Source organism: Mastigoproctus giganteus, chromosome 13, assembly GCF_048544385.1.
Source record: "Mastigoproctus giganteus isolate SK-2022 chromosome 13, ASM4854438v1, whole genome shotgun sequence".
Taxonomy (NCBI): Eukaryota; Metazoa; Arthropoda; class Arachnida; order Uropygi; family Thelyphonidae; genus Mastigoproctus; species Mastigoproctus giganteus.
Window position 1 is genome coordinate 155227864 of NC_143587.1, and position 27657 is coordinate 155255520.

General features: G+C 41.9%; 1 protein-coding gene across 2 annotated transcripts; it reads left to right on the forward strand.

The window, feature by feature from the left end:
• Positions 1-27657, forward strand: LOC150076537 (metabotropic glutamate receptor 3-like). 2 transcript variants are annotated; one of them, XM_090387081.1, is made up of 4 exons: positions 1-187; positions 23337-24381; positions 26337-26516; positions 27416-27657. In XM_090387081.1, the coding sequence occupies exons 2-3, from the start codon at positions 23415-23417 to the stop codon at positions 26501-26503; spliced, it is 1134 nt and encodes a 377-aa protein (XP_090243207.1). In that variant the 5' UTR covers positions 1-187; positions 23337-23414; the 3' UTR covers positions 26504-26516; positions 27416-27657. The 2 variants fall into 2 exon arrangements, with proteins under 2 accessions (XP_090243207.1, XP_090243208.1); XM_090387082.1 differs by having other exon boundaries at positions 27425-27657.

Sequence of the window (27657 nt, forward strand, 5' to 3'; positions counted from 1 at the left end):
GGTGGACAGTGTGTCAGCTTGTCCCGGCATCTGTGGGTTAGTAGTCGGCAGCTGCTGGCGACAGTCTGGAACGGTTGGGACAGGGAGGAGTAGGCAGGAAGCGGGAGGAGTGGCCTACGGATCGCAAGGACGCTCTGTTCGTTTGGACTTAAAAGGTCATAACAGCGAAAGTGATAGAAGAGTGAAGGTAAGTTCGTAATGAAAGGAGCTGGTAAGATATTTAATCTTAATTTGCTTTTTTTGATTGTTTGTTTCCCCCCTCCACCCTATCCCTACATCTTGAACAGATCCCTCTGCTGAATCTCATTGATTTCATCTGGTGATCCGGAAGCCATTCTTTTTCAATGCACCCAGAATTTCTCTGTACGTTGAAACACGCATATTAGTATTGAATTGTATTGCAAAACGCAGTATTGAAAATACCATCTCCAAACCAGGTGTCTATGCAACTTCCTTTTTTCCCCCCTGGGGCTTGGTGAAGTGGAATAACACCACCGGAAGTGGTTTATGATCGGAGAATTTCGATCTAAATGCAATCAAACAAAGTTGCATCAAACGGAAAGAATGGAACAGTTTATTGGCAATGTTTCATCTCGTGGTTGGTTTCAGAAAGCCTAGGAAACAAAAGGTCCATGGTGTAAACGCCATTTCGTATTATAATTGTTGCTGAATATTGTGTTCCAGACATGGCGTTAAAATTCCATAGCTACTAACCGAGAGGAAAGCGTGAAATAAAAGCGATAGTGGAAGTACTTCTTAAGGTCAACGTGTGGTACGAGAATGAGGTCATGCGTGGAAGTAAGAATCACTGTGGGGGATATAATCTTCCTTCGAGTAATGAAGGATGCAGGGATTGTTCGCTGAAGTTAAAGACAGGTGTCCCATTTTCGTCCAAAGAATGTTTAGAAAACACCCAGTAAAGGTGTGTGGAGTGTTATCAGTGCACTAAAGCAAGCGACCTTCTCCACTCCTTCACTTTTGTTTATCTTCCCGAACAATCACGAAATGCCCATTTCGCAAATGGGTGCGTCTTGTGGATTGTACACAAGGAAGAATTCTGCACCCGAAATCGAAAACGAGGCTGTTGACTTAAGTCACGTGCTGATAGACAGACAGAAGTTTAAAGTGGAACTCCAACTTCATCTTGAAGCGCTCCTTGGATTATGTTTTTATTCGTAGTGAGTGAGTGAACTGAGTGAAGAAGTAATTCTTCATAGAGAACAGAGAGAAGGGGGGGGGGGCTTTTATAGGTCATACTTATAAATTGCTTGTGTTCTGGGGGTGGCTTTGCTGCTAATTCGATGAAATATATAAATAAAATAAAAATTGGAGAAAATCTTGAGGAAACATTGCATCCTTTCTTAAGACCATTGAACTGAACCCTTGTTAAAAGGATCTGAAGTTTTTCGCATCATCCCAATAGCAACATTTAACAAATTTGCGGTTGATGCTGATTTATTACTGCACGGCGATTTCGCTGAAGGTTATTTTTCCCTGAAAGAACTCGCTGCTCAAGAATCTTTTAGTTCCAGAAGGGATGCAGACAAAGAATTGTAACTCGTGGACTGGAGGCGAAATGGTATCCGACTTAACTCCCGATGAGTTCCTTCGTGGAGGGGTGCTTAACAACAACTCTTCTTAACAACAATTCTTCTTCTCCTTGTAACAACTGTGAACTGAAGAATACAGTGGATTCAGGGTCCAACTACCAATTTATAAGCCCTCCCGGAGGTCTCTTAGGCTGTGTTTTTAAAGATTTTCACGACCTCCGGAAACTATCCCCTTTTCGTTTCACATTGCTGAATTGTGTACGCCGTTGGTCTTGTACTGCTGGTGATCATTCATGTACTGGAAGTGTGTTTTTCTCTTTCCTCTTCCAATGGAGCTTCACAAGGTCACGAAGCCATTCAAACAACTGGCTAAGGAGAAAGTGGTAAACCTTGAAATTGAATGGTAGTCTTTATAGTAATACTATAATATCCAGTTAAGGAAATAACCGTGTTTTATGTACATAGAAGTGACGAGAGTTTTTTAGTGAGCTTTGGCAGAGAACCTTGGGAGGGCAATGTGACTAGCAATGTTAAATTCCCTGAACTCGCTAAATTTGTGGTGTATGTCTGAAGAGTGATTGCCGTTGAGTTGAATGAAGTGTTCCCTGATCTCATGGCACATTAAAGCGCCAAGGCACACAGTCTGGGACTGTGACATGTTTCAGGGTGATATATTCTAGGGGTTCAAGAGTTTAATTTACTTAATGCATGTACGATTATGCAGAAACCCCCGGTGAATAGACAGACAGAGCAAGCAAAGGCAAGATTAAGATCTCCACTTTAAATACATCGGACAATTTATATTGCGAGATGAATAATTACGGTGTACTGATCTCCCTTTTCTCCCTTTTGTATACATTTATCCAAACCTGCTTTACGAGAGGGAGGGTAGAGAAAGATTTATAAACCTTAAGGTAAAAAGACAAGCAATATTTTCTTTAATATGTATGCAGATTTCTCTTTGTATTCACAGCTGAGGGAAAAATCTCAAAATGCCCAAATGCAACCCCCGCTAGCAGTCAGCTGTCGATGAGTCACGTAGGTGACCACCGTGGCTTCACGGTTGCTTAACTCCACTCCATTAACTGAAGCCAATGATTTGAATTGATGGATAACAGAACATCATCGTAACCACTTTTAAAAGCCAAAACAAATAATGCAATCCTTCATTTCAGACGGAAAGACGTTATCTGGGGACAATGCGGCGATTGTGTTTGAGCCACATATGCCGAAGTACTTCCAAATTAGCAGAGCCAAAGGTGGGCTCCAACAAGGAAGTCGATTTGAGCACCCCATTCCCTCCCAGTCATTACTGAAGATATCCGGTATTGTTCTTTGAGCTGGGATGGAACTTAAGCGTAGCATTTCCCTTTGGCACCTCAATATCCGATTGTCTATGCTAGTAGTGATCATCAGCTTTTCTCCTCTCTCTCTCAAGTATCCCTTACACAACTTATATGCACTTAATGACCCACCCCTTTAAAATTTAGAAGACCCACATTTATTATTACTTGTCATATGAAAGCCTTTTATATAAGAAGTGTAAAGAGAAAGGGATACACAGAGAAATAATCGTAAAGCAGAAAGGGGAGGGTTCACCCTTCACTCCTTTACATGTCTCACCCCGAGCCCGCATCCTGTCGACAAGGTTATTCAGAAGGTCATTAGGCAAACACCAGACCAAAAAAAAAAATCGAAAAGAATTAAATGAAAGTCATTTTGTTACTGATTATGATTATTTAAAAAAACTACAAACCCCTCCCGATTATTAAAGGAATAAATATTATTAAAATATAAGAACAGTGCCGTATTTAGCAGTTATGTGGGCTAGAACCACAGTCGATTCAAAGCGTGCACTACTGCACCCACTCGTTTCACCATTCAAATAATAAATAAGCTGATATTTAACTGGCTGGAATGTTAATTACCAAACTTGACTCAAAACCAAAATTTCAGCGTGTTTGGGCTGCCTAACGAATACGACTGTTTTTCCTTTCGTTTTCTAAAACTTAGTAGGAAGTCCTTGAGACCCGGGGAATCGCATTTCACTTTCGTAAAACAACAGATGGCATGGCGAGAAGCCAAACTTCTTTCACTCGGCAGGAAAGGACGAAACCTGTACAGAATTTCGAGGTGTTTCGAAGTTGCGAAACAGTCCACCAAAGCTGCTTCTGGCAACAGAACAGACACCCCTCTTTATCCTTCAAGCACTTGATGTTTCCTGTTGGTGTGTATCTGAGAGACAGGGAGTGGTCTCAAATTTGCTTTCTTTTTCCTTTGTAGCTCGGCTTTCTTGTGTAGGTAGAAAGATAAAATCAAATCGGATGTGAAATCGTCCAAATGAAATCGAGTTTGTTGAGCTAAAATATAACAGGAATTAGGGATTCTGTATAAGTCGTTGGATCTCATGTTCCAATTGCTTATCCGTGCGATTTTTAGTTATCTGAACCTAAATATAATCTCGATGTTTTGTTTTTTTTTTCACTGTCAGAAGGGTTGCAAGAATTATCCATACCCAATGGATCAGCTGGAAGTCGACGAAAATGAAATCAGAAAAGAAATTTTCGAACAAAATCAGGGTGGCCACCGTTTTGAGGTACTACCTACAAGAAGGTCCGTATGCAAAATTGGGTGACTTTTGCATCCTGTTGTGATGTGTTTTTCTTAGTAATTCGGATCAAAGAAAACCACTCTGAGAAAGGCGTCATATCCACACCAGCCCGCTGAGAAGCGTGGATTAAAATCAAAATTTATAACAGCATTATCGCCGTTGGGGTATGCAATATAAGATGCGGTTATAGATAGGGGTAGTTGTCGTTTCTCAGTTCTAGGAACAATAAATCTACGTTTAGTGTGGGATGGTCTTTGTCTGCCTCCCTTAACTAGTCTACCGCTAACCGCCCTGCTGTCTACATATTTCTACATGCAGGTCAGGAATATCTAATTTATCGTGCGAGTTGAAAGTGTTATCAGACAGACACCTGTCCATGTTGATTGAACGACTCCACCCAGCAGGATTCAATACAAGAGGGGTTTGGGGGGGGGAATGGGATTGATTTGGCATTTTCTCTTCAATTCCGGGAAAAGAAAATGTTGGATAGACAGTGGGGTGTTTGCGCAATGCATGGCAACTCGATGCCCTGGACTGGATATATTATCGACAGGGTCGTGGGAGGTGTGTGTGCGCGCACGCGTGTACATACAATATAAGATTACATTGATTCTTTCGAAGTATGTTATACTTCAAAGTTGGTGGCAGAGATTCTCAGAAGAACCTCTGCTAAGATCAACCAACCCAACTCCAAAAGTTCCTGAAGTCAGCGATGGTTCGAAGCTGGACCCTACATTTCTGAAAATGCATGCATTGAGATGTCGTTGTTCGGACATATAAAAATAGCTTTGAAGTCCCCGGGGCTGTTTGACTGCAAGCACCCATGTGTGTGTGAGGGAGCAGTCAGTTCCAACTGGGTAGCTTGAAATTGAGTGATCGAATTGGACCGGAACGTTCTTACGGAAACTGGGAGAGGAGGAAAAATATTCCCTTCTGGGTGCTTAAATTAAGAGTTATTAGTAAGTTTAATCAATATTTATCTGTTTCTCTATGGTGGAAACGGCAGTATCGCAAGAAAAACGATACTATCGATAATGCTAATTTCTTCCAACCCAGTTGCGTTTCCAACTCAATCGTTAAATTATTCATAGAGGCGTTTCATTAAAGTAATCGATTTTAAAGGAGTGATTTGACATCGTTTCTAATTAAATTCGATACCACTGAGTCGCTTCAAACACGGAAATGTTTTTAAATGAAAAGACATTCGAAATATTAATAAATGTGTTTATACCGCGCTCGACCTCCAGGGCTGAGGAGTTTACAGTTTTTTTCGGCAATGAATTCAATCGAATGTATAAAATATAATAATTTATTCCTTAACACGTTTAATCTATAATTCGCTTTGTCTGTGAATCATTGACGCTGTAAGGGAGCGCTATTAATAAAAGTACTAAAAGCGATAAGAACAAAAACATACACGCGTATGCGCATAAATGTTCCACAGAGGCGCAACTTTGGTCCTTGAGGTTGTCACAGACATTCTCTCAGATATGCCAGACAAGCTGTGCTTGCTACCTGGGAGTCTAAAATGCTGATGGAACTGATATTCGGGTGGCACTCGAGTAAGTGGACCCAATTTCGGCGAAGTCCGCACCTTCACGATGGTGGGACTGTTAGTAATCCTGGGTATAACGTCCATGCACAAGCACACTGTGGGTGACCACCCAGGTGTGAGCCAACGTAAGCTGGGATCGAGGTGTGGCGCCCACACTGGAAAAATGCTGCCCCTCTGTGTTACCAGGCAGTACTAGGTGGTAGATGACTCTCATCAACCGGTGCAATACCATCACTTTGCTTATTGGAGGCTTGAAGTGGTGGAACCCATGTTTAGTCTCCAGAGCTGTTCCCGTCAACCCTTCCCCATCTCTTCCATCATGCAGTATGATTGATGACTTTTGACGTTATGATGGACATCTGGCGAGATCCAATCTTCCTTACATTTCGAGGGTACAGCTCTAAAACAGTGTTCGCAGGCCAGCCGCTAGATAGAACACCGGACCGAACCTATTGGTAACTCCCTAGGAGGCTTCCGGATCAGCTAGTGTATAATCTTGCTACCTCTACTCTGCCAGATAGTGACTGGAGGGAGTCCGAGTAGTAAAGTGTAAAGTGTAAAGTGTATTCGTGTCAAACGGCACCAGGGGTTTTCCCCCATCTCCGCGTAGTATACATTGTCATGTGAAACAGAACACTGTTGAGGCCAGAGATTTAAAAGTGTGTGGATATTGTACATGTGTACTGTCGTGTACCGTTGTTCATCTGGTCATTTAGCCGCTGGACCCCTACTGAGGCCCAACGTTGCCCACACTTGGCCCCGTGGAGGCAGACCAGGTACACCAGTTTTACAATTATTTACTCTGGCAGGCCCTGCCACCTAATTTCCTGAGATTTCAGTGGCTAGGACCTATGTAAAAAAAAAAAAAAAAAAAAAATGGGGTAGACGCTAGAGGTTTAGGTAAGGCCGAGATAGGTTTTAAATGAAGGTTAGGTTAATTTTTTACATTGAAATTTAGCAGCATGCAGTGGGACATTCACGGTCGGTAAAGGTAGAGTGGGGGAAGACTGAAGATTGGGGGGAACAGATAGAAGTATGGGAACGAAAGAGAAGGCGATCCCAGGAGTGTCAGTGGAGCAAGCCCCACCAGGGAGGAAAGGGGGGGACAGGGGAGGGGATGAGACAGAGGCCTATCTCTTCCCCTTCCCTGCCTAGGGATGGGGTTTTAAAAGTGAACTGGGCAAAGGTGCCTAGTTTAGAACGCCAGGCGGCGTGCTGAAGCAGAGCTGCTGTGGTCATGTGGTCCAGTCATTGCGTCGCACATGGGAGAAAGAGTCCCGTCCAGAGAGAGATCATTGTCTAGTAGGAGTCCGCATATATGGTGTCGGATCGTCTATCATTTGCAATGGATGTTCAATCCTAGGAGACAGGGAGAGTGAGGTCCCACCATAACGGCCATAGTCTGGTTCAGTTTGGATGCTCATCTGCAGGGAGCCCTGGGCTAATGGCGTGCATTATTGATTGCAATTTGTGTTCTCCTTCTTGCAAATAAGTCTTGTGCAAATTTGGCGAGCGCACTATATTCATCGAAGCTGTCCAGGAGATGGTGTTCCTGGTCCTGAGGTAAGTAAGTTAGTCTGGTGATTAAGATTCCGCGTAGGTCGTCGTACAGTGGACATTGGTGCATCAAATGTTGCCAGCTCTCGCGTTCCCCACATGGACAATGTGGGTCCTCCACAAGCCGAAAGGCTGCAAGTTTTTCATTGAAAGGGCCGTGACCCGTCAGGAGGTAAGTGGAGTGCAGTCCTGGGTGGAGCCAAGGCGGTGATTTAGGGTACACTTTGTGTATTTCCGGAAAAAATTTCCTTGTCACTTCTCCTTTGGTACTGTTTGTCCAGCGGGTTTGCCACTCTTGCTTTAGATGCCCTAATAATCGGGTTTTTTCTGTCTTTCTGTCATTTGTAAGTTCGATGGTGTACCCCATGAATGTGACGGGCATCCCTTTAGATAGGTAGTATGACAGGCCACACCTGACAATCTCCAGGTCCAGCGGGAGAACCCCCGCCAGCACCTGGAGCGCATGCGTACTGACAGTCCTGCATGCGCGGGTTATTGTTAGAAGGATTGATCTCTGGATTGAATCAAGAATTCTTTTATTTACGGCCATGGCTGTCTTGTGGAACCAGATTGGAGCAGCATATGAGATTGCTGGTATAAATGTAGCCTTATAGTAGAGAGAGAGTGTTCGCTTTTTCAGGCCCCAGTCACGCCTTGTAACACGGGCTACCAGTGCAGAGTAGTTTCTAATTTTTATTCTTAGTTGCTTGAGATGAGGTTGGAAGGAGAGATTGTTGTCAAGGATGACACCTAGATATTTCATTTGGGTGGTAAACTTTATCGTTTTTCCTTTTATTTTAATTTGCGGGGGTCTTCTGATATTTAATGATCCTTTGAGAAGGATCGACGTTGTTTTTGTCGGTTCAATTTGTAGGAAGTTTTCTTCCGCCCATTGTTGTAGGATCTCTAGGGCATGGTTTGCCTGTATCTCCAGTTGGGCCCTGGAGTCTGCAGCCACCATCAGTGCAAGGTCATCTGCGAAGGCTTGACACTTTACTTCCCCCAAGTTGGTGTCAAGGAAGTCGTCGAAGACTATATTCCAAAGCAGGGGGCCAAGAACGGACCCCTGCGGGCATCCTCTATGGATATTTCTTGTTATCCTTTGGAAGGGCGCTATGACTTCAATTCTTCTTTGGGACAGGTAAGCTTTGATAGTATTGTAAAGGTTTATGGGCGTATGAGCTTTGCGGAGTCTGCCAAGGACGCTTGGCCACCAGAGAGAGTCAAACGCCCTAGCAAAATCCACAGCGATCACCAGGAAATATTTACTTTGGCATGAATTGGCAGTATTTATAAGGTTCCTGATGGCTTCGATTGTTGACAGTCCCGGCCTGAAGCCATATTGGTTTGCTGCCTCTAGGTTTGCTATGGAGTAATACTGTTGAATCCGCTTGTATAAAAGTCTTTCATAGAGCTTGCTCAAGACCGACAGCAAAGCAATGGGCCGATAGGAGGTCGGAAGAGTTGGGTTTCTGTTAGGATTTTTTAGGATTAATTTTGTATTGGCAATTTTCCAGTCCTTGGGGAAGTACCCCTGTTTCAGACAACAGTTATAGAGTCGAAGTAGGAGTCCTGGTGTTAAATCCACAACACGCTTAATGATTTCCGGTTCAAGCATATCCTTGCCCGGGCATTTTCTAGTTTTTATCTGCGCAGCAGCGCTCTGAAGCTCTTCCTGTGTGAACGGCTGTTCCTGGTTGTCAGTGGCGTAGTCATCGTTTTCTTTACAAAGCCTGCATTGTGCTTGGGACTGCGGGTAAACCTGCTCCTTGAAGATCGAGTTGAGGATGTTTTCAATCGACTGCTCCCACGATGTTGTAAGCAGTCCCTGCGGTGTTCTGGTAGTAGTAAGGATTTCCCCCCTGGGGAGTTTGTTGGTGGTAACTTTATATACCACCCCCCAGGGATCTGTGTTTCCCATGTTGGAGACGAGTTGCTCCCAGGAGTTTCGTTTGCTTCTTCTGATCGAGTCCGTATACAAGTTTCTGGCAGCCTTGTAGCGCTGTCTCATGACTTCTACTTCAGCTTCTGGCCAAGAGCGCCGGGCTCTTTGAAATTCTTTCCTGCGCATGATGACTTCCTTCCGCAGTGACTGCAGATCCCGATTCCACCAAGGCACTGCCCCTGGGGATGGAATTTTCTTCTTAATTGCTATCTTGCTGACTTTGGTGATGAGTTCCGTAATCTTTCGTTGAAGGAGGTCCGGATCCTCTTCCAGCATCAGGTCCTGCTCTCCAGCATTTACTGCTGTGAGGAGCTTCTCAGCAAACAGATTCCAGTCTGCCTTGTTTATTGCATATCGGTTGTCCAGTTGTCTTGGGATCTGAGTTCTGGTTAGTGTCCTAGAGATTTTCAGCGTGATGACACGGTGATCGGAGGTTGTCCAGGAGTTTTCTACCCTCCAGTCAGAGACGTGGGCGGCCGTGTTGGTGGACGCAAGTGAGATATCAATTGTTGCTTCCCACAGTGTATTGCAAAAGGTGGGGAGTTGGTGCGGCTGGTTGAGTATGGCTAGGGGTGACCCCGCAAGGAAGTTTTCCAAGAGCTGGCCATTATTTGTTCCTCTTCTATCTTCGGTTGCACTATGCCAGGCAGGCGAGCGGCAATTGACATCTGCTCCGACGATGATTTTCTGGTTTGGAAGGACATCCAAGAGGTGTTGAAGGTAGTTTATGGCAAAAGTGATTTCTACCCCCGGTCTACAATATAAGGAGACCACATAGAAGGAACCTATGGGTGTGATTACGTGGGCGCAAGCTGCCCAGGTCGTACATAACTGTGTCACTTTGGTGGCTGTTATATTAGGATTCCTAGTCCGAGTAGTGTGTATGCGGGGAGCATTGTCGAGGCCACGTTATGTCAAGGATCTGGGTATATTCTTATACCCAGATCCTTATACCCACATGTACGCCATATCCAAAAATTTCATTACTTCATCAGCATGTCCTACCCACTTTTACTTACTATTGAATACACTATGAATTGTCAAACTAATAGAACAAGCTTATCTGCGAAAAGATCTAAACCTCCCAAGGACTTCCTAATTCATTTCACAAATATACGTGGTCTCAATTCTAATCTCAACGATGTCCATTTCCACTTGCAGTCTTCCAAACCCCATGTACTTTTTCTGACAGAATCTCAGTTATTGGTTGATTCAACTACTGCTCATCTCAGTTGCCCAAATTTTTCGCTGTATGACTCCTTTCGCCGCAAAGGTGGTACTTGTGCATATGTCCGTTCTGATATTCAACGTCAAAGACTTGGTAATTTGGAATCTTCTCTGGATTAAAATCTCTCTACCTCATTGTGTAAAATTCATATGTTGTCTCTACCGTTCTCCCAACTCCACTAATCACTTGGAGCTCTTTGACTTCCTCTCTTTGCAATTTGACTTTCTCCAGTCCAACTTTCCTAACAGTGAGGTAATTTTCCATGGTGATTTTAATGTTCACAACTCCAGCTGGCTTCCGTTCACACAGACTCAGGTGGTCGAGATACTGAGGCTTTTGTAATTTCTAATGACCTTGCACAGATTGTTTCGGACAATCCAACACGCTTGATCTTTTTCTCACAAACAACCCTTCTAAGTACACCGTCGAGGTTATGGCTTGCAAAAGACGGGAGATAAGGGGGGAGGAATACGCCAGAAGTTCGGAGTATCAGTGATCCCAGAAGTTCGGCCCTGTAATTTTACCAGTGGCCATCTTGATGTGAACAGCAGCCTTCTTTTACATGCGCAGTCATGCTAACTTGCATTGATCTGAGAGCTGGAGGAAGGTGGAGTTACAGATTCGGGCAGATATGGATTCGGGGGCCGACGCCATATCTTTTTAACAGCTAGTGAAGTCAGCAGTCGAGACGTTTAATACTGTATGACGTTTTGGAGTCGAAAACGACCCACAGATCTTTGAACCGACCCACAGATCTCAGGATTAGGGCGCAGGTTCATTTAGGTATGCGCGTGCGCAGATCCATTTGCGTATGCGCGTGCGCATGTGTATTTACGTATGCGCGTGCGCAGGTCAATTTAGGTATGCGCGTGCGCAGTAGGTATGCGCGCGCAGGTTCATTTAAAGTACGCACTGTACCTCAAATGTACACACGCATGCGCACCAGTGTGCATTTTAGGTATGATCATTCACGAATTCGGGTATGGGCGTGCGCATTTAGGTCCATTTACGTGTTCGCATGTACCCGTAAATGCGCATCATTTACGCATGTACATGTACATGGGAGAAGCGCATATAAATTTACACAGCATACGCGTTCGCGTGTGCGTATGTAATGGACATGCACACGTAAATGATAATATTATTATGCGGGCATAATGAGCGCAATGTGCTTCTAAATGGACATGTGCATATCTATTTCCGTGTGCGCATGTCAATTAATGGACATGGGCGTGCGTATGTCCATTTAGGTGTGTGTGTGTGTGTGTGTGTGTGTGTGTGTGCAGGTATGTATGGAACACATGTGTTCCATATATACATCACGCAGATGCACTTAGTTAAGAATCTACCGTTTGAGTGGGAGTGCACATTGCGCATGTGCATTTGGGTATGCGCGTGCGCATGTGCGGGCGAATGCAGCAAAGAAAATTCATTGTCTTGTTCCTGGAACCATCCCATGGCGGGCTTTTAGCAATCATCTGTTTTATTGAGGCTTTTAAATTGCCCAAGCGTTGTGGTGTTGAGCGTTAACTGCGAGTTAACTGGCAACGCTTCAAAGATGAGAGGATTTTTCTGTTCTGAAATGTTGAGAGGATGCTTTCTGTTCGTTGCGCCATTCTCAATACTCGGTTGGTTTATGTCCTATATCGTTCTTACTTTAGCGAGATAGTATAATGGGTTCGGAGAGGTCGGGATTCGAATCCTGTTGGTAACTGGGGAAAATTTTGAGGGCTATAACAATGGCTTAATGTTAGACTATCTCAGGATGAGGGAATAAGGTTTCCTTATAGTTATTTCAAGATTTTAAGCTCGCAAAAATATAAATGGGACGAGAAGTGCAGTATATGTAACCCGTAGTATCTCATACCCTGACATGTAATTAGCACCCTCCGTCCCGGTGTGGTTTCCCTATGTAAAATAAACAATGATAATAATAATTATAATACACCCTTGAAACTTTCCCCCATTCTTGCTACGGTTTGTACGTTAACTGATACTAGAAATGTTGTTCTGCCGCATTTATATCCACAACTGTAGTCATGTGACTACCACCAGAGGCAAAGCGAGGACTTTTTGCTTTCGTAGGATTTCGTAAAATCTGTCCGAGACTATTTCTGAACACGCAGACAATTTTTAAATGTAAATTATAAATGAGAAACATTGAAAGAAGCTTGAAATGAATAAAATATTGTTGCAAAGTAGCAATCGTCTATTTTATTGACTTTTAAATTGCCCAACAGTTGTCTGCCAGTAACGCTTCAAAAAGTTTCAAACGAAACAGAATTGAAAAATCGGAATTCTTCACGCCGTGTTTCACGCAGGTTTGAAACCAGTGGCGATTTAGGGGAGGAGACGATGACAGGTTAGGGGGCAATTAAAGTCTGGGAAGAGAGCTAGAAGCATCAACGGGAGAATAATTACAGAACGCGAGAAACTTTCAGCGTGTTTAAGAGCCCATTTGGGGAAAAGAAAAGACAATTATGGCAGTGTATCGGGAAGCAGAAATGATAGCGTTGCGAAGGGAATGTTAATCACTGGCGGCTGCTGCCGAAACTTTAAATAAAATCGAATCGTAGTTGACACTTCCACGATCGCAGTAATTCCTCGTTTAAGACTGAACGGAAATATAGGAACCATTCGGGTACTCCTTTGACCCCGTTTTCTTCTAGGGGAAAGACAGCAGTTTTGTCCGACTAGTTCCGATATTTCCCATCGTCTTATTTGTCCAACAGACAGAATTATCAGTGACCTAGCTACGATAAACACCCTTCATCTCGCGTGTCAGCATATCCACCCGTCTACGAAAACAACGGGAAAAACGTACGCAATATTTTCTAAGCGTTCTAGTGCCCTTACGAATCACGGGAGTGGAACGCGCAAGCCTTACAACTGCTGCCTCGCTTTTGTTCGTTAACCCGTAGCCTCACAGGCGGGTGAAAAATGTAGCTCGTGACTCCCTCCCGCCGCGCACCCTAATAAGCCGAACTGCGGTAATTTACGACTCTAATAAATTCTTTGTTCGTACGGTGCGCACCTTGCCCGGGCAGGGCGTGTCTAACCCACTTCCTAGGAAGAGCCACTCCGCTATTTTAAGGGCCTCGTTACAGGTGGTGCGAGGAAGATGTAATTACATCTCACTTCTGAACAGTTACTCACGACCGGCCTTCATTTTCTACGCTGTCTCGAAGACTGACTTATAATCGACCTCATCCCCCCATCTCCCTGCAAACTTCCCCGCACTGCACCCTTAATTCATCTCACGAGGTACCGTGGAATAAAGTGCTTACAGTTCTAAGCGAAACGTAACTTCCTTCTGCGTTTCGTCTGCTTTGGAGTTGTCATAGCAACGAACACGTTCCATTGACGTAAATGAAGGTGACGTATTTCCGATTCAAAATGATTCCAGTCCAATAAACAGGAGATCATTATGGATTCCGTTGTCACCGAAGATGACAACAAAATGTTTTTTACTGTTAAAGAGAGCGGTTCTAGAAGTATAGAGCACACTTCCATCCAGTGGTATTCCGGAAGTAGCATTTGACACGCACTTCCGGAATATGACAGTTTATTTCCGGTGATGTATTAGCGTTGTTACATCCCCGAGAAGGTAGTAGCATTTCCTGGTGGTGGTCGCGGCTATTTAGAAATATTATTTCATTAATAACGTACGCGGTGAGACCTTCGATGATGTAACGACTTGAATGGCGTCCTTCTGGCACGGGCAGCGAGGAATCGTAAACAACGTCACTTGTACGACACGACACTTTCACCCAAGGTTAACCGCCTGCCATTCAGACCACCTATTCATGCAATCCAGTATTTCTACATTTTCGCAGATATTTTTAATCTATCCATTACTGTATGAGCAACATTTTATAAGCTCATATAATAATATAAAGTCCATTGAAAGTTTCCCTAAGGTTATAATTTTTTTTTTCTTTTGTGAGCATTGCCACACGTGACTGTTTTTTTTTTATCTGAAAAACGCCTAAGCCTACGATACAAAAAATAACCTTGTCCAGGTGTATTTAAAAATATACTTATTGTTTAAGAAATACGGTTTAACAGACAATACACTTATTGTCAGTTTAAGTAATATTAAAGTCAAACAAAAGTTCTTAATTCTTTAAACCTTGATATACAAAAAAGAAAAAAAAAAAAATATATATATATATATATATAACGAACATAATACTGTACGTATGTGCGCGTATATACTTGTTTTGTTAATACATCACATTAAATTTCATCATATTATATAGTTTACATTATATCTCATATTGAGCTGGATATCATCATTCTTCTCTTTTTTGGTGATTTCCTTTACTTCTCTCTCTCTCTCTCTCTCTCTCTCTCTCTCTCTGGGTCGCAGGATAAATCAAATTTCTTTTTGGCTGGCGCAGCAAAAGCCTCAGGCTTCCTTGCATCATGTATCTAATTATAATAATAATTGTGAATACCCTCACAGCGAGTTGCCATGATATTGCACTACCTTGAAGTAACTGTTCACCAGTGGAGAAGATCTCGGCCGATACCACCACCCAGAAAAAGGATATAGGCAAAACATTGTGTTATCCACATACTGTTTCTATGAGACTTAGGAAAGTGATATTAGGAGAGGAAAAAGAAGAAAGGGACAGTTACTCCTCACACTCAATGAACTAAATCACTCAACCCCCCCCCCTCCTCGAATAGGCAATGCTTCCCCATCAGGGAAGACTGTTGTTACCAATTCGCGGTAACGAGGGCTCCATGAAGACCTCCCCAGACGGCATCGTTTCGAAGCTTATTGGCTTCTTATCGGTGGGTGGGCAGGTACCCACCGTTTCAAGCCTTTTTTGTATATGTGCAGGATAATACTATCCACTCTACTATCCACTTGTCCCTATTAGATCTAAAGACAAAAAAAGTAGAGGGAAAGTAATAGTAGGAGAGCAAGAAGAAAAGAAACGGTGTAGAAGAATGAAAGGAACAGTAACTCCTTCAACTCATAAACTCTCCGAATAGGCAGTGGTTCCCCAGACTGTTGTTACCTTTTCTCGGAAACTCCGGGAGCACTAGAATTCTCAGAAACTCCGAGCAGCATCGTTTCAAGGCATTTTGACTCCTCTTCGGTGGGGTGGGTAGATTCTTTGTTGTTGCAATAGTGACAACCCAGTTATGAAGTATAACTCCACAATATGAGGGATGCTTGATGGTGTGCGTGATTAAATCCACACACACCATTTAATTTAATGAATACCATCAAATATCGCTCATATTGTGGAGTTATACTTTATAACTGGGTTCCCACAACAACAAAGCCACCCACTGAAGAGAGGCCAAAAAGCCTTGAAACGGAGCCGTCTGGGTGGTGGAATACCATGGCAACTCGTTGTGAAGGTATTCAGAATATGAGATATAATTAAAACGATGCCAATTTAACTACTTTGGTAGTAGAAATGATGTGCGTGTGTGTGTTACCCATGCATAAACAAACTCCTTCATCATATACTCAGGCATTTAGCCAAGAAATATCTTTTGTTTTATTTTTCTTTTCTTTAATGTAATTCTTAAGGTGTTCGTAAATTGATTTTCTTCTCGGAATTTCTAAAATGCGATCTTGGCTCAAAAGTGGCCCAACCCAGGACGGAGCTCGCGGTGCTTTCGATGTCCGAATCGTGTATCGTAAGGCGAGAGGAACTGCTCTCCGATAATTGCTCCTTACGGCTATCAGTTATAGAAGGAATTCCGATACGAAGTCGACTACAAGTTTCCCTTTTCAATACCTGTTTTTATCCGAAATCCTTCCCCCTTTTCTTTCCTCCCCATCGAAATCATCGATAGCTTAATACGTACGTAAGGATGCAAAGCACCGTAATCACGGCGGAGACACCTGTCATTATGGTTAATTGTCAATCTTCGTGAGCCATCGCAACTGCGTGACGGACGGACGTGCCGAATTTCTGAGGAGCAGCGCGATTATTCTCGTACGAAGACACGTGACCGTGGCTCGACAGTGATAGAAGTGTTTGTTTGGGAATTCGAGTGTGTGTGTGTGTGTGTGAGAGAGAAGCATCTACAGGCGTTGCGTAAACAGCGTTGCATTCTAGAAAGGACACGTACACACAACGCGTGTCATCCTCAGTGGGGTCGAATTTCGTATAATTATTAAATCTTAGGATTCGCAGGACATTAGCCTGAGTTTTTTTCTTTTCTTTTTTTTTTTCATCATCTTCCACCACTAATTCGAAAAACAATGTTTGAAAATATTCGTATAATTACAATTTTGTTCTTGTCTTTATTATTTATCAGTGACATCTGAAAATATTGAATTAATAATGGTAACGTGTTTTATGCCTCGCTCTGTATAACAACTATTATAGTGAGGAGAAAAACAATAGGCAGCTCAAGGTGTCTATTCATTTCCATATCAACTCAATGAAGTGTCGACTTTCTTTACTAGTCCGTCCGTCCGTCTATCCGTCCACATGCAATAACTCGACTTCCAGTATATGGATTTTGTGAAATTTATTTTTTCTTTAGATTTGTCAAGACGCCCCAAATTATATTAAAATCTGACTAGCAGAAATCTGGCAAGTATTTTTTTTTTTTTTTTTTTTTTATACACATCACATATGCCGTATATTTTAGAACTAAACTCTAGAAAATAGTAAATTCAGTGTTTCTCAACCTTTTCGTTGCTGCCACACACTTTTAAACACGCTACAATTTTGTGGCATACTACTATACTCATATATTCACAAATGGGAAGTTATTTCTGTTGGGTATATTTAAGAATGCACTTATTATTATTTTTTTAATAACTCTTTTTTTTTTCAGCATACACAAGGTACATGAAATTTAAAAGGAAATATGTAAAAATTAATATAATTATATAAAAACAAATAAAAATATGATTAATTTTTATTATGAAACTTAGATTTATAAATTTTTTGGCTAATCTAAGAACAGGGTGCCACTCCAGTGAAAAAAGGTTAGGTTAGTTACGGGACAGATCCAATCAATTAATGATTCGTTAATTAATAATGATTAGCACTACACTGAAAAAAAGAAAAGTTTATGATACGCTATTAATTCGGGACGGGTTCCAGCAATCTGGAGTGGCATCCTGTTCTAAGGTTTACCAATTTTTTTCCCCCCTAAATTTGGATTTTATGCGGCACATTGGTGTGCCGCAGCACACATATTGAGGAACACTGCTCTAGAATGGCCGATGCGCAGAAAAGACAATATGGCGGATGCGCAGAAAAGAAATTTTCTTCTCGGTTGTGCGCATTAAAGTTGTGCTTTTTTTTTTAACTTTTATTTTATTATCAGTAAATTCCTTGATTACAACAAGCATTTTGTTTTTAATAAATTTCAGAAATACAAGGCGTAAATATTATGTCATAAGGTGTATAGTGAATCGAACATAATTATTTTTATAAATTAATAATCAATTAATAATTAATTGGTTATAAGATAGTTAATTATTTATTTTTCATTTCTGTTAATCACAGTAGAAGAGAAAGTACGTTTATTAGCCCTGAAATGTAACTCGCTGGTCAATTAACTTACTATAGAGTAGTGGAAGGGTAATAGTAAAAGCACATTGGCCACAAGAGGGGCCAAATTCGTACATCCGACAGTAAAATTACTGGAAATAGTTTGAGGTTATGCAAGCCATTGTTATTAACTTAAAAAAAAGTTAATACAGTAATTCATCTACTTAAAGATTATCCAACAGCCAAAAATCAGAAAAAAATAAAATAAGCTATAAAAGTAATGATTTTTAAAATGCATTGTCGGCATTTCTTTTTTCGAAGGAATGAATTCATTTCAAGGGCCGGCTGTCTCTTCTCTTCTAATGAATCCCTAATAATGGCGTCATTAAGACCCCGAGATATAATTGAGTGCGGCTCTATCATTCGTCACGTTCTGCATGGAGGGCTAAGCTTGCGACAGCATGATTGTGCGTTCTCTGACACGTGCAATTTAAAAAAAATAAATAAAATACGCGCAATGCGTACAGCGAAGGCGTTTTATTGAGTTCCTGCTCGAATACAGCGGTGAGCGAAATATCTTTCTTTGACCGAGCGTGCAAATTTTGCCTTTCCGAAATTCAAAGATTTTTATCACGTGATCCGTTTTTATTTTCTCACACTTCTCCTCCATTAAGGAATTTTATAATTGTCTTCTTAATTGTTTAAGATTGCCGTTCGTAAGAGACTTTTATTGTGGCCTTTAATTAATCACTGCGAGCATTATCGGATGTCCCATAATTTTATAATTATTCCATCAGCGCGGAAATTTCCCGTCTGCGTTAAATTATTCGGTCGTGATCGCCTCGCTTTAAGAAATTGCTTTTCCGCCGGCTTTAATTAATAGTTACGAACAACTCCGAAGAGGAAACTCGTTAATCGGGTGTCGCATTAATTTTTTTTCTTATTTTCAAAAGGAGGAAATCTGATGTCTGAAGAGAGCGTTTTCGTGTAATTTCTAAAATTAAGAAACTTTTGTTGTTAGTATTTTCGTTAAGATGTAGGAGAGACATTTGCGCGTGCTGTCCGCGTTGGCGTCTAAATATACCACGAAGCCCCCCCCCCCCCAGTGCAAATAAGCGAGACTCCCATTAGCCAGTGTGTCTAGCAGACAATCATTACCCTCTCCCGATCTGTAACCTGTTCCCTATTATTCCGCGCACTTTCCGACTTCTTATCCTTAAGCACCCTTGTGTGATCGATTATCGTTCTCGTGCATTCGGTCGGAGTGGTCGATCGGGCATAGGAAGAAGGAGTTGTTCTGTCACGATATGCAAATGACGTATAATATTACATCGCATTAAGCCACGCCTCTACCATTGATGTTTGTCTGCGACTATCCTTAAACTGCTTGTCGTGCCAGGAAGTAATCCTTCAAGGGCAATGACATTTTTCATTGCTAGTAGTACTGTATAAGGATATTTATTAAAATTAATAAATAAATTTCTTAATTTATTAAAAAATTAATTTATTTATTAAAAATTAATTAATAAATTATGGAATTTATTAAGCGTGGTAAGAAATTTATATAATAAAGAATAATTATTAATAAATTAATCGAATTTTGAGTTTTAAACCTGTAGAGTCGTTGACGTATGTATAAAAGAAGAGAATACAAAATTTGTTTCTCTTTATGGGACGGTCAAAGGCATTTACAAGAATCAAAGACGATACTATAAGCATGGAAAGGAGAGTGCGTGTTAACAAAAGCACGTGATCACCACTGGAAACGCATTATATCGATGGAACGGACAGACGGACACTCACTGGAGAATGAGTGCGCGTGCGTATGACATAGTTTCAACTGAAACTCGACTGGAGGAGAGCAAGTAGTATTTTTTGATGGATGGGAAGCAATCACGCAGGTTGAACTGCGCACTCAACATGCCAGGTGAGAAAAGTGCTCCAAGATTACATTTTAGATTAGGGATCATAAATTAGAGGCTTCGCTTTCTCTGGAGTATTGGATGTCGCTCGAATCGATCTACACTTCATGACTGTCCTCATAACTTAAGAATTACGCCTCGTTTAAAGCAGTTTTCAGGTGTAGTAATTAGCGCGAGAAAGCGCTAGTTATATATCAAGTCCGACAGCCCCCCAGACAAAATAGACGTGCAGGAAAAAAAAAAAAAAATCTATGTCAAACGCACTTGAAAGGAATATTTGAAAGCCCCAGTAACGCGGCAATATATTTTTTTAAAGCCCATAAAAGGTCTTCCCATCTAGAAGGGACTCGAACCCAGATGGACTAACCACGAAGGTGGGTTCTGCCTACTTCCCGCAAGAGGGGACTAAGACTACGCAAATTAGGGCAGTTGTAAAAGTGTCAGTGCAAAGCTCGCGTGATTTTAAAGAGGTTTCATTGTCCTACGCCATATCTACAAATCTTTGAACTGCCCAAAGTCAACTCGCCCCGAATTAATTATCTGTTTTCTTAAAAAAAAGCAATGGCATCCTTATACTTTTTGAAAAGGTAGCGTACATCTTTCCCCATTGTTCTGTATTACGATATTTATGTAACAATTTATATTTAACGTCTTTAGCAACAGAACTGATCTATTTATTTTTTTGTAACCACGCTACATTAAACAATATTAGTGACTCTCCATCACACTAAGAACTACTTAAGACTGCTGGATGCTTATTACAGCATCTACGTAGTGGTCACTGTTCAGCTGCTCTCTAATGAGGCCATCAGACAGACAGAGAGAGAATCCATCCGTTAGCTGTCATAATCACTGGTTTGCGCTCCATTAAAAACTGATGCTGCTGCGCTTTTGCTTGATAACTTGTTTCCTCTGTAGTGACCACATCATTATGATCCCAACATCCTGACATCCATAAATAACGCTCTGCAGTTCCTGCGTTCTGTCAGAGGTCAGGCAGAGGTCGCTGTAGGCGGTACGTGTACGAAAATTGATCCGATGGCAATGTTTTCGGTTTATGACACTTTTACGTTTCCAACAAAGCCGTGACGTCATCGGGAAATTTGAGTACGTCATCAGACCGCTTCGGCTAATATTATTAAAATCACAGGGGCTCACAGGGGCCTATTTCGTACGTTAGGACACTGATTAAGCGAATATCCGGCTAAAATTCTTCCGATTATTGACGTTGGCGTTTCTTGAGCGTTTGGGTGGTCTGGATTAATGGCAGTCGGCAACCCCGACTCGTAGTTCTTGAGTTCGCTGCTAATTGAAATGCCGAACTTAAATGTTAATTAATTTAGCCAGTAATTGGCTCGTCAACGGTTAATTACTCCAAGATCTGCTAGGTGTCGTTATTGGCGTACCCGGGAACCAGTCATTCATTACGGATTCTTGAAAAATTAAAAACACCTCGAAGAAATTTCCACTCATTTTTCACGAGTTCGTGACTGTTTGAAGCTTCCGCAACTGGTTGCTGCTCATTGCTGTGACAATTGGTGGCGCTTTCAGGTTCACAAAAGCTACTGCGCGGCTTTAAAATGACACTTTTATTTATTTTTAATTCTCAGAACGAATAAATGCTTTTGGAAGCAACAGTGGCCAATGCCATTCGTGTTGTTTGTATAGTGAATGGGTCATTGCCCCCTACTGGACATACTCCTCGCGCGTCTACCATCTAGCGTTCTGCGCGTGTGTTAAAACAACAGCCGAGTGGTCAAGTTAAAATTCAAAGGCAATTCAGTCACTGAGTATAATACTTTGTGGCAAGATTCAAGCTGTAGGATTGTTGTATGTTTTGGGCTCTCGTAACTGGGGATCTGAAAGGGAATAGGGGGGAATATCTGAAAGGGTTAAAAACACACACTAGGGGACAAAAATATGGGATCTTAGGATTGTAATCTTTTATGGTTTGAAGTTTTCTTTCGAGCAGCGCTTTGAATAAATTATTCGCGAACTTGGCCAAGGCGGAGAGTTTGGAGAAATTCGAGTTGAAAATAAATGAGCAATTTTTGGCATTGGGAATAATATAAGCGATTGGGAAATTGTTTTTATTGATATTAATTTGTATTTTAAGCCGATGCAAAATAGGTTCATTCTTTCAGGGGCGGATTGGACTATTGGGGAAGCGGGAATTGCCCCTGTAGGGCTATTGGGATTTCTGGTAAATCCTAGGATTTACGAATCGCTTTAGTAAAAGCCCAAATTTTTACCAAGTGATTTTGATATAAGTGGGAAATATCAACAGATTTCAGTTCATTTCCGATTTTTAAACAAGGGAATAGGGGGGAATATACGCTTTACCGCAAAATTATCTGGGTAACATATTCATTATTCCGAATAAAGTGAATAAGCTGTTCGGTCATATTTGTGGTTTATGTTTTTAAGGTTCTAAGTTCCTGTTTCTGCACTGGATATCTTAAGAATTGTATTTTTCTGAATTAAGTTTAGATCCATAGTTACGAAGTACGCCATGATTAAATAATTGATATTAAGTACCAGGGGAGGCAAGGGCAAGGTTTTTTTTTTGTGCTAACGTTGTGAGGGGGGGATCAGGAGACATGGCTGCAGTAGACAAGAATTTCTAAAGCGAAACTAATCTCCATGGAAGGTCTTGTTTTTTCGAGGCTACGTCTTGGCGAAGAACTGATTGAATTCAACACCTGCGTAAACGGACGAACAAAGGAATGTTGATATAAAGGCGACCTCGACGCTAATGCATTACCCCACGCTAAATCACGGCGAAGAGAAAAGAGAGCGCGTGGCTGGAGGGAGCCTTTACGAAATTGTGTGGTTCGTGCCCTCGCTAATCGCAGTGCCGAGGAAGGCTTGTGGGATGACGGTATAGCACGTCGGCACCTGCCATTTGCCGCCGAGGAAGAATGCGCTCCTATGAAAAGTCGGCACACAACTTACCCGACCATCAAGCCTGCTCTCGTATTTTTCTTAATTTACTGACGCGGTCTGCTCTAATTACATTTTTAATTGCAATTTTGTTGTTTCATCTGCCTCCCTTTGTTACTGCACCGTAACTCTGTGACCTCTGACCTTACAATACGTTGTGCACATTTTTAATGTGTTCAAATTTAACGCTGTTAGAATTCGCAGATTTCGTGGATTATTGTCGCTAAAATGCTCCATGAGGCTTGAACCCGCTTCATAGAAAGTAATCTGGTTTTGCTAACTTCGCCGAAGGAGTTCCAGCCTCGTGGAGCATCTTAGCGACGACCCTGAGATGGAATTAAGGAGATGACTTCGCAGATCTGTTGCGTGGAACACGTCTAATGATCACCTCACTGGTGGCCGTGGGACTGTATGAGCTCCATCGACCACCTGGACAATAAGCACTGTAATGAGCCATCCACCCCCCATGTCTGTTTTGTTGTGTTTATTTAGCTGTACATCACTCTGCTCATTGACTTTCCTTTATTTCCCTCTGCAGAGCTTTTACCAGAGATGAATCTTCGAGTTCTGTAGGAAGGCTGTCCTGCCAGCGGATGTATTTCTCACCGCCGTAACCATGGAGACCATCTTCAACGCTACGGATGAGACGACAATGAACTGCACCGAGCTTGACAACTGCACCACTGTCGCCGACCACGTGCGGGTCCGTCGCGACATCTGGGTGATTCCGTTGATCCTGCTGTCCACCATCAACGTCCTGGTCATCGGGTGCTTCGAGGTGTTCGTGCTATACAAGTCATGCCGCAGCCGTCGTCGGCACCTCTTCCTGGGTCAGATGCTGCTGCTCGGACTGTTCCTGTGCTCGGCTTTGGGTTTCGCCTTCGTCCTGACGGACCACTGGGTCACGTGCGCCCTGACCCGAATGGGCATGGGATTGGCTTGCGTCCTGGTGTTCGCCACCCTGCTGGTGAAGTGCGTCTTTCTGCTCAGCCTGCACGTGGGGATTTATCTCCCCACAGCGTTCCAGGGACTGCTCCTCTTCTTCGTGGTTGGTGTTCAAGTGGTCATCGCCGTTCACTGGCTGGTCTTTCGGCCGCCGGACGTGATAGTTACGAACGGCGGGAGTGGACTGGAGTGCAACGTCTCCCACCGCGACGGGGTCATCTCCTTAGTGTACAACATGTTCCTGGTGCTCATGGTGACCGCCCTGTCCATCAGGACCAGAGGACTCCGCGAGAATCATCGGGAAGCCACTTTCATCGGCAGTGCCATCGGACTGATCATTCCAACGTGGCTGGCGTGGATTTTGGTGACTTTGTTGGCAGACGAACGCTACCGGGATGCCGCCATGGGATTCGGCGTGGTGGTTACGGCCAGCGTGATATTCTTGGTGATGTTCCTGCCTAAGGGCCGGCAGCTCGCGTCCATGGGTAAGGAACGTATCTACATGGAGGACAGAGACGGCATCTCCTCCGCTAATCATTCCATTTACACCCCTTCCTTCCTGCACATGAAGCCCAGCTCCGTGCTGCTCAACAAGCCGAACACGCTCGTCAAACAGCCGACAGCGTCAGGCGACAGAGGTAATTAACGTTATAGGACGCTTTTCTTTAAAATGCTCAACCAGAAAAGCTATCTAAATTATCTATAAAGGGGGGAGCGCAGAAGCGAACACCCTGGTTGATTAAAATTCTTGGCGATTTCCTAGCTGAACTATGGTTTTGCATATCCCACAGCAGCTCACCCTGTCCTGTATCTCTATCGCTGTCCTGTCTGCGCAGTTTAAATTCTGCTGGGAGCAAAAACAGATTAAAGGAGAACATATTTTGCAAGCGTGTTATAAAGAAAGAAATGTCAAGATTTTTGCAAGGGTTCCTAAAGACAAGTACAAAATGCTAGACATAATAAACAATCTATGAAGATCCCTGTCTTGTTTATTGTGCCCAGCAGTTTGTACTGCTGTCTTACGTGAGTGACCGCTCAGAAATCTATAGGAAGGACCTCCCAGATTGAAGTGAGGATCCCACGTTCAAAAAAATGGACCAACTGAGCGAGAAACAGTGGAAGATGGAGTTCATTAACTCACAATAATACTCTTATTATGCACTCGTCTATAAAAAAAATAAAATATATTTTCAGTAAGGTGGTAAGTTGCGTGCCAGTGGCCATTGACTCAACTGAACCGCTTGTTATAGCCATCCCGGGACAACAATCGGGACACTGACTTGAAATGAAATGCACTCTGGGATATCCAGCACCAAGAATGAACGTGCTTCTGTAAGGCATTGGCACAATGGGAATTTCTCAGTAAACCCTACGATGCTTGGGGGGTCCAACACGTTCTAAATTCCCTTAGAATGTGTTGGACCATCGTAAGTTAAGAATGAGTCTCCTGAAGCCAAATAAAACCTGTTTGTCCTGTTCGTGAAGCCTTTCAAATGCCATTATTGTTACCATTATATCAAGGCACCCGTTGTCGTATTAATCAACAGAAAATGTTTGACACTGCTCTTCTGGGGGGTGAAGAGCAGTGTCAAACATTTTCTGTTGGGGAATTTCTATTTCTTTCTCATCTCTTGAAGATTTCTTCCATTTGTGGGAAGACGAAAGCAAACACTCTGATTCATAGACGTTAAAACCTTATTTTACAAAATTTTAGAATCCTTGAAGTTTAGTTGGCATTCTTCAGCTGATCCCAAGCCAGTTTGAAACAGTCTGGTGCAGTTCCGGTCCTTAAGCGCATTTTCTACATTGACATAATCAGAAAACTCCTGTACTGCCTCATCAATGTCACTAAGGAAGAATAGAAACAGGAGGCGTGGCTTCAGAATTGATCTCCGAGAGATTCCACTTCTACTTTAGTCCATCGTGGGGAAATGTCCACCATTTCAGTCATCTTCGATGTTTATTTCTTAAATCATTGATTTTTCTTTTATTTTTCTGTGATTAATAGAAGTGAGAAGTAATAGGTAATTATCTAATAATTACGAAATTGATTTCTAATTAAATAATAATATACAAAGTACTGTAATTGCTTTCATTTCACTTAATACACCAAAGTAATGTTCACTCAACGTTCTGTAATATTTCTTTCTGGAAATAACGATTGAAATGCAATGCGTATAATCACGGATCTTCTGTGATTTCATAAAATAAACTAAACGCGCACCTGAAGATCATAGTATGCAGTCATCATTTTTGTAATATACTTTACTTATTCCCTCCTGGATTTTAATAATAATTGAAATATTCCACGAATTTTACATTTCAATGTATATTTTTTAAAATAATGATTTAAATATATTTAGTAAACTGATAATAAAAAGCAGCTCTTAAAAAAGCAAATTTGACACGCGCGAAACTTTTTACATAAGTATAAAGTGCATTAAGAAAGTATTGACTGCATACTGCGATCTGTTGCTATTTTATGAAATCGCAGAAGAATCGTGAAACGCTATTTTTTTTTTTTAAATTAGGTTTGTCGTTTGATTATTTCCATTTAATGATTTGCTTCCCCCGTTTTTCTATGTCATTAAAGCTGTAGATCACGAAATATTTATGTATCCTGGTGGACGAGTTTGGCGTTATACTTACAATCATCATCCCCAGATGGCACCACATGACCACCACATGCATTGTTTTCACCCGGAGAGGCCAGGACAGAAAAAGCCAAACGTAACTTTCAGTCGGACACCGCTGTACTGACAGCGACCTAAAGGTAGGTGGCGAAGCAGTAATTATCTTTGAGCGTTTGGTTCGTGTTTAGAATATCTGTACGAAATGATCACGTGAGGGTTTAGATTATATTAATGCATAGTCGACCGTGGGGGCATTCGGCAAATTGATGAAAAAATCTGCGAGGCATGAAAAATAGGTGGATTTTGGGAAAGGGATTCAACCCATCTATTTTGTGGATAACAGATTCGGTCCAGGTACACTTATAAAGTTTTTCATCAATTAGAAAATATCTTTTGGTTTATTTTGAAGCTACTTAAAATACAGTAGAACCTCACTATTAAAGGGAGGGCTAATAAACGAATAAATAAATAATTTTAGACTTTCAAAATTCACGTTAAAAACAAACCTTTTTTTTTTTATATTTCGAATGCGATACCATCGGGTGAACCTAGTTTTAAAAAAGCCAACTAGTCTTCTTTTAAAAACAAAGGCTATTAAATACTGTGAATTTAATACATGTTTTCTTCTTAAAGGTTAGGTTACCTAAAATTTGAAAAGAGTGTTTATTTTTTAACTGGGTTGCTGCTAATACTTGAGTACCAGGTAACGTTAACTTATCGTCTTATAAATAAAAGAAGTTACAGCGCCATCTTGAAAGTTTCTACTGACTTCCATTGAATTGTATACTAAAGAAATTTTCTAAAGCGTCTAATATGACATGCAGTTTAATTGACAGTAGCTGATAGCCACGAAGACAGGCTAGGTGTTTTACCAGACTCTTGTTTTCAATCAATTTTCAATTAATTAATTTATTGTTTGTGACAATGCACTAAGTGCCCTCAGTGGCCAAAGAGTCCGTCTTATGGTACCTTTGCCATTTTTTCTTAAATATATTGCTAGGTGTGTGTGTGGTTGACAATTTAACTGTTTTCATTTTAGTAACTTCAGCCAACCGATTGACCTCTCCCTGGCAAGACCTTTCTGATTCGTTGCTGATGCACAGTACACACGGAAGAAAGAATGATGAACACATAAGGAGCATTAGTCTGGTCATCAAGGTTTTGAGAGCAACCTGCTTTTTATGTCACATACGCCAATGACTGAGTGAGTCTTGAAGAACAAATCCATTCTTGTAAATCAAGAGACAATCTACTGTATAGAAGATAAATTTGTATACCTGA

Excerpts from the sequence above, each read along its gene's own strand:
- LOC150076537 (XM_090387081.1), top strand. The coding sequence starts at position 23,415 with ATGGAGACCATCTTCAACGCTACGGATGAGACGACAATGAACTGCACC. Across the intron at positions 24,382-26,336 it reads GACAGCGTCAGGCGACAGAG|CTGTAGATCACGAAATATTT; the intron begins GTAATTAACGTT and ends ATGTCATTAAAG.